This window comes from Pteropus alecto, unplaced genomic scaffold, assembly GCF_000325575.1.
Source record: "Pteropus alecto unplaced genomic scaffold, ASM32557v1 scaffold45, whole genome shotgun sequence".
NCBI lineage: Eukaryota > Metazoa > Chordata > Mammalia > Chiroptera > Pteropodidae > Pteropus > Pteropus alecto.
This window is the reverse complement of record NW_006442491.1, coordinates 40,265,021-40,276,262: the sequence shown is the minus strand read 5'-3', so window position 1 is coordinate 40,276,262 and position 11,242 is coordinate 40,265,021. Positions and strand designations below refer to the sequence as shown.

General features: G+C 64.4%; 1 protein-coding gene across 1 annotated transcript in view; it reads left to right on the top strand.

Moving 5' to 3' along the window:
• Window positions 1–8,484, top strand: part of YTHDF1 (YTH N6-methyladenosine RNA binding protein 1) — a 13,942-nt gene extending 5,458 nt beyond the window's left edge. Inside the window, exons 3-4 of the mRNA XM_006921966.3 lie at window positions 3,276–4,778; window positions 7,328–8,484. Coding sequence (XP_006922028.1) covers window positions 3,294–4,778; window positions 7,328–7,354 — 1,512 coding nt within the window. The 5' untranslated portion in view covers window positions 3,276–3,293 and the 3' untranslated portion in view covers window positions 7,355–8,484. The remainder of the gene's footprint in view (window positions 1–3,275; window positions 4,779–7,327) is intronic.
• Window positions 8,485–11,242: the final 2,758 nt, after the last annotated feature.

Genomic DNA, 11,242 nt, shown 5'->3' with positions numbered 1-11,242 from the left:
CCCCGTTTTTAAGTAAACGCTTCTGGACTCTCTACAGAAATGTCTGTCCCCTTCTGGGTCTGAAGGGTCTGTTGCTCCCCCCAAGTCCCTGCCCTTGGCCACTAGCGGCTGAGCCACTTTATTGTTTGTGAAACTGAAAACTCTTGAGTAATCTCAGAATTTCTTCTTTCTCAGAAAAGCGGGTATAGGAAGCACATGTCTCAACTTTAAACGGTTCTGGTCGTTCGGAAGGACAGCGTCTTTAATGTGGTTAAGTTTTAGTAAGTACGAAAAACTCAGGTCTGTGGTAGGGTCATCGCTTTGCTGCGTTTGCCGCTTGGTTTTCCAGAGAGAGTAGCGCAGGGATGCTGATCAGAGTTCGAAGTTTGTCTTGTTCGCACGTCCTCATGTTCACCGTTTCTTTTAGCCACCAGGATGCTCCCTCAGAGTCCAGCACTTGGACTCTGTCTTCCCTGACGTCAGGAGACTGTGCCTGGAGGTCTCACTGGGTGTGACCTGAGCTGCAGCAGAGGCTGCAGTTCGCAGTCTCGCTGTGAAAGCACCAGTGATGGGCGTGGTCTCACCTGCGTGGTCCGTTCCTTCCAGAACGAGACACCTGCTCAGAGGCGTCACTGCGCTTAGAGCAGCTGGGGACTTTCGTTGCATGCACCGTGTCCTGGTAAACGCACTTCCACGGTCACAGTGAGGTGCCGGTCGACCGAGGGGAGAGCTCGTTCGGTGTGACGCGGGCCCCCCGAGGCGTGCGTGGGTCGGCGCGTCGTGTCCCGTCCTGTCTGGGAGCCGGTGCTGGGCGTTGCAGTGCTGGCTGGCGGGCTGCAGCCCGGTGCACACTGAGTGTGGCCAGCTTCGCGGCGCGTGCTTCCCGTGGGTTCGGGCCCTGCCCACTGCGGACAGGCCGGCGGCGAGGCAGGAGGCCGTGGTCATCCCCACAGCACGCAGGTGGCATCTCCAGGTTCCTTTTACTTCTAGAATCTTAGAGGAAGCGCAGCAGGGGCAGTAGGAAACGGGCCGCCAACAAGGCCCGGTAATGGGCGCTGGCCTCACGGCACCGGTCACTGCTCACGGCCACAGTCTGCCGCGCAGCCTCGGCCGGACAGGGCTGGGACAGGGCCCGCTCCCACCTGTGCTGGTCTGCCCCCCGAGGCCTGTGCCCAGGGGCCCTGGACGTGGCAGCACAGGGTGGCCCCAGTGGACTGCAGCCGCTTGCCAAGCACGGCTGCTCCGTCTGGGACTCAGGCTCCTCGGTGCCTCTCGCGTGAGTTGGGACGTTCTAGAGAGAGCTGCGGTCCAGGCAGTGTCATGAGTTTTCCAGAAGCTGCACCTTTACTGGTGCGTACCTCACAGTGACGTGCACTGGACAGATGATGGGGACAGATCCCTGCCGTGGTCTGACCCCTGGCTGGACACAGAGGGCTCAGGCGACGCCGGCAGGGGCTCTGCCTTTCCCTGCATGTCCAGTCCTGGCTGCCAGGAGCTGAGAGCTGCCTGTCTGCCCGGGGGCGTCGTGTGACCGGGATGCCAGGTGTCTGCTGAGCAGTGACATCTCAGATGGGTGTCGAGGGGCCTTCCGTGGTTGAAGCTCACGTGTAGGGCAGCCAGGACTGGAGGGAGGCCCTCGTGGGTGAGGGGGTTTGCGTTGCTGTTATGTGGCATGGCCAGGAGAGTGTACCCAGCTGAACGACTGTCACATTGTCCTGCTGTGTGTCTGCACCCTGGTCAGAGGCTCAGGCCCGGGGCTGCCATCCCCCTCCCCCTCCCGTCTCCCACCCGCCCACAGGACAGGTTGCTTGGAGAGTCCAGGGCAGGTGAGGCGCGCTGAGGAGGGGCTGACGGTACAGTGACTGGAGCCACCGAAACCCTTTCAGGCAGCTCAAGCCACGCAGACGGAACCCTGCGGGCGCCCGCGCTCTGCTCCTCACTCCCCAAGACCGCAGGCTTTGTCACGGGACGCAGTGACTGTTGCATCTTAAAGGTGGCCTTGGAACAGTCCGGGGCAGGGGGAGCAGCCACAGGAAGGAAGTCTGACCCCTGAGCCCAAGAACCCCAGGGTGGGACGGGGAGGCAGGAGGTGGCCGTGGAGATGGCAACCAGGTGGCTGCTTCACCATGGTCACTGTGTCACATATCGGGCTGGGATGTGTTGTGGGACCGGCCTGTTTTCCACAGGGCCCTCTGGGGGGCCCAGAGACCCCCCCTACCCCCTTCCCAGTGCAGCTGAGCTGCTTGTCTGGTGTTCACCCCCCATCCCACCCCCGAATCTCCCACCTCGGGTCCAGGGCTGCAGGCCACACCCGGGACTCCAGCCACCCTTGGGGCCAGGCGGTGGGCCCTCTCTCCTGAAGACAGATTGGCATGGGAGGCTTCTAGCCGACACTGTCCGTGGGAACCTTCTTGTTCTTGGAGGGGTGGGGGCGGGTGGGGGCCTATTAAGGAATCGGAAGTTGGCGTCATGGGTGGGAGAGCTCGGCGTCGGCCCGACTCTCGTTCTCGCAGCCTTTCCGCTCAGCCCGCAGTGAGCACTCTGCGACGCCGTCTCCGTTCCCGCCTCGGTGGCCAAACCCCTAGTGAGCCTCTCCGGCGGGCACCTCCGGGCCCACTGATTCAGTTTCACGTGCGCCCGGGCACCTTGTTGGAGCCCCTCAGTTGAAGCCCTGCTACCTCGTGGTCCAGCCACGTTCCGGCCCTGGCCCACGCCACACAGAGGGCGCTTGCTGTGGGCGGCAGAGCCGGGCCGCAGGGCCTCGTGCCGTCCGACCCACTGGTGAGCCCAGGCGGCACTGGGACTGGAGGTGGCCCGCCCGCTCTTGCCTCATGTGCAAGGAGCATCTAAAGTGGCCGTGACGGGTCGGGGCACAAAGGGTCCTATGGGCCAAGGGTGGAGGGGTCGCTCGGAGCCTGTCTATGGGACCCATCTGTAGCCAGGGGGCCCCGCCTGCTGTCAGGAGCATCTCCCTGCACTGCGGGAGCTGTTCTCACTTCCGCCGAGCTGCCCACGCTGTCAGCGCCCGCCAGGCTGGGGCCTCGCGTGGGCTCCTCGAGGTAGAGTGGATGGCTGTCGGGCTGAGCTTGGTCACTGAACTTGTGTCCAGACCATTGCGGGGGGTGCCGTGCGTATGGAGACAGCCTCTGGCTGCATCCCCCACGGCCTCTGCTCTGGCTCTGTGCTCGTGGGGTCCATGTCCCTGGCGGGATGCTGGCGCTGCTGTCCAGTCTTACTGCTCCCCAGCCTGCACTTGAGCAGGTGTCCCCTAAACTTGTCACCTGTTGTTTCTGCAGAGTAACAGCTACCCGTCCATGGCCGACCCCTACCTGCCCAGCTATTACCCGCCGTCCATCGGATTCCCTTACTCTCTCAGCGAGGCGCCGTGGTCCACTGGAGGGGACCCCCCTGTCCCCTACCTCACCACCTATGGACAGCTCAGCAACGGGGACCACCATTTTATGCATGATGCCGTGTTCGGGCAGCCTGGGGGCCTGGGGAGCAGCATCTACCAGCACAGGCTCAGCTTCTTCCCAGAAAGCCCTCCCTTCTCCGCCTGGGGGGCGGGCGGGGCACAGGGGCAGCAGGCCCAGGGTTCGGCTTACGGGGGCAGCTACGCCTACCCGCCGAGCTCCTTGGGTGGCTCTGTTGTGGACGGGCAGGCCGGCTTCGCCAGTGACAGCCTCAGCAAGGCCCCAGGGGTGAGCGGCCTGGAGCAGGGCCTGGTGGGCCTGAAGGTCGGCGACGTCACTGCCTCCGCAGTCAAGACGGTGGGCTCGGTTGTCAGCAGCGTGGCCATGACCGGTGTGCTCACTGGCAACGCTGGGACGAACGTCAGCATGCCCGTTTCGAAGGCGACTTCGTGGGCCGCCATCGCCAGCAAACCGGCAAAGCCACAACCGAAAATGAAAGCCAAGGGCGGGCCTGTCATCGGGGGCGCACTGCCCCCTCCCCCCATAAAGCATAACATGGACATCGGCACCTGGGATAACAAGGGGCCTGTGCCCAAGGCCCCAGCGCCCCAGTCTGCCCCAGCGCCCCCGCCGGCCGTGCCACCCCTGCCTGCTCAGGCCCCGCCCTCGGCCCAAGTGCAGCAGCAGAGCCCCCCGCAGCCGCCCCAGACGCGCTGGGTGGCCCCACGCAGCCGGAGTGCAGCGCTCGGGCCGGGCGCCGGGACCGGGGGTGACGGTCACTCTCCCGGAAGCGCCCTGCCCAGCTCTGCCCCGAGCGTGGACTCGCACCCCATTCTGGAGAAACTGAAGGCCGCCCACAGCTACAACCCCAAGGAGTTCGACTGGAACCTCCGGAGCGGCCGCGTGTTCATCATCAAAAGCTACTCGGAGGACGACGTGCACCGCTCCATCAAGTACTCCATCTGGTGCAGCACGGAGCACGGCAACAAGCGCCTGGACGGCGCCTTCCGCTCCATCGGCAGCCGGGGGCCCGTCTACCTGCTCTTCAGCGTCAACGGCAGCGGCCACTTCTGCGGGGTGGCCGAGATGAAGTCGCCGGTGGACTACGGCACGAGCGCGGGGGTCTGGTCTCAGGACAAGTGGAAGGGCAAGTTCGACGTCAAGTGGATCTTTGTCAAGGACGTGCCCAACAACCAGCTGCGGCACATCCGGCTGGAGAACAATGACTACAAGCCCGTCACCAACTCCCGCGACACCCAGGAGGTGCCCTTGGAGAAGGCAAAGCAAGTGCTCAAGATCATCGCCTCCTACAAGCACACGACCTCCATCTTCGACGACTTCTCCCACTACGAGAAGCGCCAGGAGGAGGAGGAGGGGGCACGTAAGGTGAGTTGGCGGGGCGGGCGGCGGGGGCTTCCCCAGCTCCGGAGACCCCCGTGGGGCCGTTGGAGCAGCGTCACCGCACACCTGCTGACCCGTCCTCCCTCTGAGAAACAGTGACAGGCCCACAGTGCAGACCCTGCCGTGAGGGGCTGGAGGGAAACGCACGCCTTTTTCTTGCGGGTCGGCATCATCCTAGGACGGCCTTCCTGGTCTTCCCCGGGGCAGGAGCACGTTCTCCGCTCCGGGGCAGATGGCGAGGCCTCCAGACCCCGCCCTCTGCCATCGGCAGCTCTGCTCTGCAGCTCGTTGCTGCTTTTTCCTCTCGAAGCCCTGTCCCGCAGCTTTGGAGAAGCTGACCTCGCTCTGTCGTTAGTAGGGTGGCGGGGGCAGGGGACACAGGCAGTCTACAGCCGCTGTCCGGCCGGTCTGGTGTGCACAGGGCACCCCAGAGCCTGCATGCCCAGCCTGCCCGCGTGCAGCCTGCTCCAGAGAGCGCAGGCCCAGCTGCCCCGGGCTGGCTCAGACACCGGGGAAGGGGACAGTGCCACACACTCGAGAAGCTGCTTACTTTGAGAGTTTGCCCTGAGACTTCTTCCTAGGTTTTATTCTGTTTTTAAAACATTCTTTTCTGAAACATCAGTTGACCGTAGATGGGTCTTCACCCATTCTCCGGTTCTCTGTTAGGAGAAGCACTGCACCTGTGAGCATCAAGCATCTTTAGCAGGGAGGCACGTAGACGGGCCTCGAGAGAGCGCTTAGTGGCAGCAGTCGTAAGTCACATGCAGTGTCACAGCTCAGGTTTGCAGATGTTTCCGTCTGTGCTCGTCACATCTGTCCAGCTGCTGAGACTCTGTTTCAGCTCTCAGGTGTGGCGTGGAATACCTGAAGTAGGTACACCTGCGGAGTTTGCAGGGGCAGACAGCATGTTGGTCATGCAGCTTGAGGTCCTTTGTCCCCTGGGACCATGGCCGTGTGTGTATTCATGGTAAATGCCGTGGTACTTGGCGCTCGCCCAGTGCTCACTGGGTCCCTAAGGTGTGATGAGCTGGGGTAAACCTCTGCCCCTCACCCGGTTAGTTTCAGGGGCCTCGTCTCCTGAAACCTGCGTGGGGCCAGCCCCTTAGATGCCTATGCCCGTTGGGGACCGGGTCTCGGGAGGGGACAGCCTGTGGTCAGGCACGTGGCTTCGAGCTGTTCCTGCAGCCGGCTCAACAGGCACTTGAAATTCTACCAGCATATCAGCAAATGGGTGCCCCCCGTCGCCTTCCTGTGACGCCTCACTGGGCATCCTGCCGGAGTGCCCGGAGAGGGGCCTGCGGGACAGACCGCTGCCTCGCCAGGCTCACGCGTCTCCGTGCTGCTGGGCGCGACAGGCAGGGGCCCTGAGTGGCTGCTGTCCCCGTGCATCTCAGACCACTCAAACTCGCTGTACGACGTGGACCTGCCCCAGAGCCTCCTGCCAGGGCGCTCTGCGTCATGGTCGCCAGTTCACCCCGGAGCTGGAGGCGGGAACCCGGCTTGCGGGAGGGTCCACTGGGCGGGGTCTGGCAGGCGGCCCCCCGGGCAGTTCGCATGGCAGGGAGGTGCTCAGGACACCTCAGAACAGACCCAGCTCTAAGTGAGAGGTCGAGGACGCTGGGCAGGCCTGTTGTCCTGTCCTGTCCTGGGCTCCAGTTGACACGCACAGGTGCCCTCAGGAGGCCGGACCCTGCAGCTGCGTCGTCAGCGGGTCTAGGGGGGTGCGGGCTCCGACCTGCAGTCCCTCGTCCAGGCACATTGACAGCGCGGCGAGAGTTCAGCTGGAGAGTCCTGTCCCCCACCGGACCGGTGTGGCAGGAGCTGGCAAGGCGGGCTGAGGAGCGAGCAGGGCAGGCTGCTCCCCGGGAGGCCTGTGGGGCTCCCACCGCCGTCCTGTCATCACGGGCGCTCCGGCCGCAGAGCCCGGCAGAGGTGGGCGGTGCCAGGGTTCTGCCCGGGGGGCGCCAAGTTCAGGCTCAGGCTCGCTCACCCGGCCAGAGCCGGCTCCCGGCTCCCGCGGGCTCCCTTCTTCAGGGGTGGGGCGAGGAGCAGGGTGTGGGGCCAGATCTGTGTCTTGTTATTTGTCAGGCCCAAGACGCAGTCAGTCGTTTTAGCAAGAGGCGGGGTTCGCTTTGTCTCGTCCCTCAAGTGTCAGGTGACCCCGTGTGCTGGGAGTCCTGTCATCACCCGGTGCCCTTTGTAGCTTCACACTGGTGGGACGGAGGAAGCGCCCTGGTGCTGAGACGTGTGCTCCGCCCTCCGTGCTGTCCCCGCAGCCCCAGCTGAGTGTGGCAGCAGCAGCGTGCAGAGCCCCACTAAGGAGCAGGCCCAGCTGGGAGCCACGGGCTGTCACCTCCTGGGCGAGCTGGCTCCTCGTAGGTGGGGATGCACAGGCCAGGTGGAGGCAAGTGCCGGGTGCCAGCCTGGCTGGGCGTGGGTGGTCCAGCGGGTGCACGGGTCCCGGCCTGTGGCCGCGGTTCTGAGGGGCTGTGCACGTCCAGTCCGCGTGCTGAACTCTCGTTCTCTCTCGGCAGGAACGGCAGAATCGAAGCAAGCAGTGAGCAGAAGCCAGTTCCGTCGTGGTCTCACGTCTGAGGACCCGTGCGCTTGGTGCTGTCCTGGCGTCGGCCGCTGGCTTGTCGTGCGGGCCGGCGCACCGCGTCCTCACGTCCTCCCTGCTCACTTTTGCCGGGGGCCTGCGTCCACCTGCATTTTTCTATGTGTTGTCGCGTTACAGAACTCACTAATAAAGGAGGGTGGTCTTCACCAGTTTATCGGTCAGATTGACCTAATGCGAGTTACAAGTATCTTTAAAAACAAACAAGAACGAACACACGCCCCAAAGATTGTTCTTTATTTTAGCAGAAATTACGTTCTCATTCTTACGTTTGCACTCACGTTACACGGTACGTCACCCCTCAGCCTTCGCTGCTTCCCGGTGACCCTGAGTCGTGTCACGTAGTGTGTCTTGGTGAAACACTTCTCATCACGGTGGCGAAGACAGCAGGCCCCGCCCCGCGTCGGGCTGGTTTGCGGTTCTCACTGTCGGCCACCTCTGCGATGCTCCCGCGCCCGTGGGTCTTTGCTGGGCAGAGGGATGCGTTGTGGTTTCCGCATTTGGGGGGCCCGTCCCTTCTGCAGTCTCGCACCCCCGGAGTGGCCACTCTGGTGGGGTGACGGCGGGACCCGGCATGTCCGGACGCCTCGGTGTGTGCGTGTCACTCGTTCCTGTCACTCGGGAGCCCCAGGGCTGTGTTCGTTTCCGTGCCCGTGGTGCTGAGCTCGAGAGGAGGCCGACAGCGGGTCGCAGGGTATGGTGCTGCCACCGCAGGCTTCACCGTGCGTCCGAATCTTTTTCCTGTCGATTGGGTAAAAAGAGCAAAAGAACCTTTCAGGACCTGAGTTTGCTGTCATGTTTTGCGGAATGAGGGACCATGGACAGTCGCCGTCCCCTGGAGCTGGAGCGTGACGGTGGTTCCACGTCTGCCTGCGCGCCCGCCCATGGTGGGGCTCCCCGCGGAGGGAGCAGACCCTCCTGAGACTCCGCTCTGGAGGGCCCCCCGAGCCCCCGTGCCGTTCAGACGTGTGTGCACAGCTCCCCGTCTGCACTGTCACTGCCCGGACGGGTCACGGCCGTCGGCGACTTCCTCTGGGAGAGCACGAGCCTTAATAAACAACACCTGTTGAGCAAGTCTGATGTCACTTCATTCTTCCTCACCTGACGGTGTTTAACGGCGGAGCAGTTTAAGGGGTCCCCGCCCTCAGTCCCCCATGTGTCTGCTGCAGGGAGCCGACGGTCCCTGCGACCGTGAGTCATAGCCTTGCTCACCCCTCGTTAGTCTGCCGAGCGGAGGGACCTGAAGACCCACTGCCGCCCGGTTCCCCAGCGCCTTCCCGCACGCCTCTCCAGGCGTGTGGCTGAGTCGGAGGGGCGCGGCCGGGAGCATCTCGCACCGGCCCCCAGACCCCGGCACCGCCAGCTGCCTGGAGGACTGGGCCTGTGTGTCGTAAGGTGGCTCCCTTGGGTACAGTTTGCAAACAGGTGCACGGACCTGAAGTGTACACCGCAGAGTCATGACAAGTAGAGAGAGGCCCAGGCCATCGGTGTCACCCCGGGAGTTTGCCTCGTGCACGTTCCCTGGCGGGGACACCCGGAAGGTGACGGACACGAGACACGAGTCCTGCACGTGTGGCTGCGTGCCCTCCACCTGGCGAGTGGTCTGCAGGTGACTGCATTGTCACCGCTCAGGTGGCCCTGAGCCCCCATTTTGGAAAGCGTGTTACACTCGAGCGTTGGTCCCTGCGTTTGCTACTTTGTCACATGCGTGTGACGTCTGGGCTCCCCAAGTGCTTCCTGGTTTGTAAAGCGATGGGCGGGTGATGCCCCGGGAGGTGTTGCAGTGACAGTGGCTGTCCCCTCAGTGTGACCAGGCAGCGGAGAGGGCCGGGGGCCTCCACGGGCGCCGGGGAGCAGAGGCCGCAACAGCGCCTGGGTCTGTCTGGCGGGTTGGTCGCTGTCCTGCCGCGCACGGCGAGCTCCATCCAGTGTCGCCTGCATCCCTGCTGCTCCAGGGCCCTCGGTGTCGAGGGCAGCGCCTGGGGAAGGAAGACTGGAGGGCATGTCGGTGTCCAACCTGTCCCAGGTTCCCTTGAAAAGGACTGCCAGCTGTGTCTCCCCGAAAGCCGACCAGCCTGGCCCTTAGGTGTCCCTGTCACACCCCAGACCCCACCACATCAAGAATCTCCAGGTCCACGTGGACACTGTCAGCTCGCCATGCCCTGGGAGGGTCTGTCTAGGGCAGGCGGCGTCCCCACAGCCTGGCTGGCTCGTCCCCAGCTGCGTTCACAGCCAGTCCTGTGCCGGAGCTGAGCTAGCGGGCAGCGGGAGCGTGGCAGGGGGCTGGCTCAGCCTGCCGGTGGGCGTCCTGTTCTCTGGTGGGACAAAGCCTCGAGCCACGGCCCGGGTCCAGGTCACTAGCCTAGTGTCCGGCCCTCTCTGGGCCTCACCGTGCCTGTCTGAGTGAGGCGGCCAGCAGCAGGGTCGTGCTTTCTCGGCGGTGACTGCTCTTCCCTGTGACGTCGCCCCCTCCCCCCCCGGGCCCCACACGGCCGCTTCTCCCGCGGTCTGCAGCTGCTCTTGAGATTCGCGTGTTCCGTCATCTTTCAGAAGCGGTGTGTCAGGAGGGCACCGGAGCAGTGTCCCTCACCACGTTTTTACTGTATTGATCCGTTTTGTGGACGAGTTGCACGGTGACATTTATGGAGCTAAATGAATGCCCAGTCGACTTCCTCCTCAGTTTGCCTTGACTTGCGGGAAAGGCTGCAGGACAAGGTGTGCCAGGCGGGGTGGCCGCACGCTGGGAACGTACTGCGCCTGCTGCGGGCCTCCCCCACGCCCCGCTCCCCAGCGACTGTGACGCGGCCACCTGACCCCGTTTGGTCATGTCCTTTACAGCACTTAGGGTGGGGGAAACCCTAACCTGGGGGGCACCTCAAGGTCTTGCTCTGCCAATCCCCCTCTGCGCTAGACGGCAGCACCCCACTTCCTCACAGGCCTGGTGGGGAAGCCCCAGGCTGATTCCACTCTGGTTCCTTCCTGCGGGCAGGGTCCCCACATGGCTGCCTCAGAGGCCTCTGGAGATGGAGGATATCAGGTCCAGCTGTCCCAGGGAGGGCTGGGGGCCAGGGCCTGGCCGGGAGGCTGGGGTGGTGATGCAGGAGCGCGCCCCTCCTGCTTCCCTGGGCAGCCCAAGCGTGGAGGACGCCCCCTGCTGGGGGGCTGGCCGTGGAGGCCTCGACACTGACCACAAGCTTACTGACTGCTGTTCTGGGCTTGGCTGCCCCTTGCGCCCCCTGCGCCCCCTGCTGTGGGCGTCAACGCTGAGGGCTGTGCTTCATGGCCAGGGACATCCCAGTGGAGGCCAGTGTCCAGCCACAACTCACCAGCGGGCCTGCGAGTGGCCCATTCCTCAGGGCCCACCCGTTTCTCGTCAGCCGAATGGCCTTTGCCCCCTCCCCCTCCCCAGGACTGATGGCTGGGTTTCCTTCCTGCCCTGCTCTGCTGGGGACTTGGGCTGGGCAGCTAGGCCCTGGGTGCTCAGCGGGCAGCGTGGGCGGGCCCATCCCCTCCGGGGTGGGGGTGGGGGGGTTGGGGCACAGGCGGTGAGGGAGCAGTGGGCATCTGTCCAGAGGTCAGGAGGGGGCGTGGGCACGGGGCGTGATCTGCGGGCCGTGGTCATGTGGCTGGCGAGGCGGGCAGAGGCCGGGGGAGCCAGTCCTTCCCTCAGCCGAGCGGAGCCGTCCCGTCTCTGTCCCCGCTTCCGAGAGCCGGGCTTCCTGGGCATTCCCTGGCACCCAGGTGCAGACATGGGGGCAGCTGGCTCCTCCTGGCCTCCCTGGAGCAGCGCCCTGCGGGAGCCTGGGCTCCGGGGAGTGGGCGGGCCGTGTGG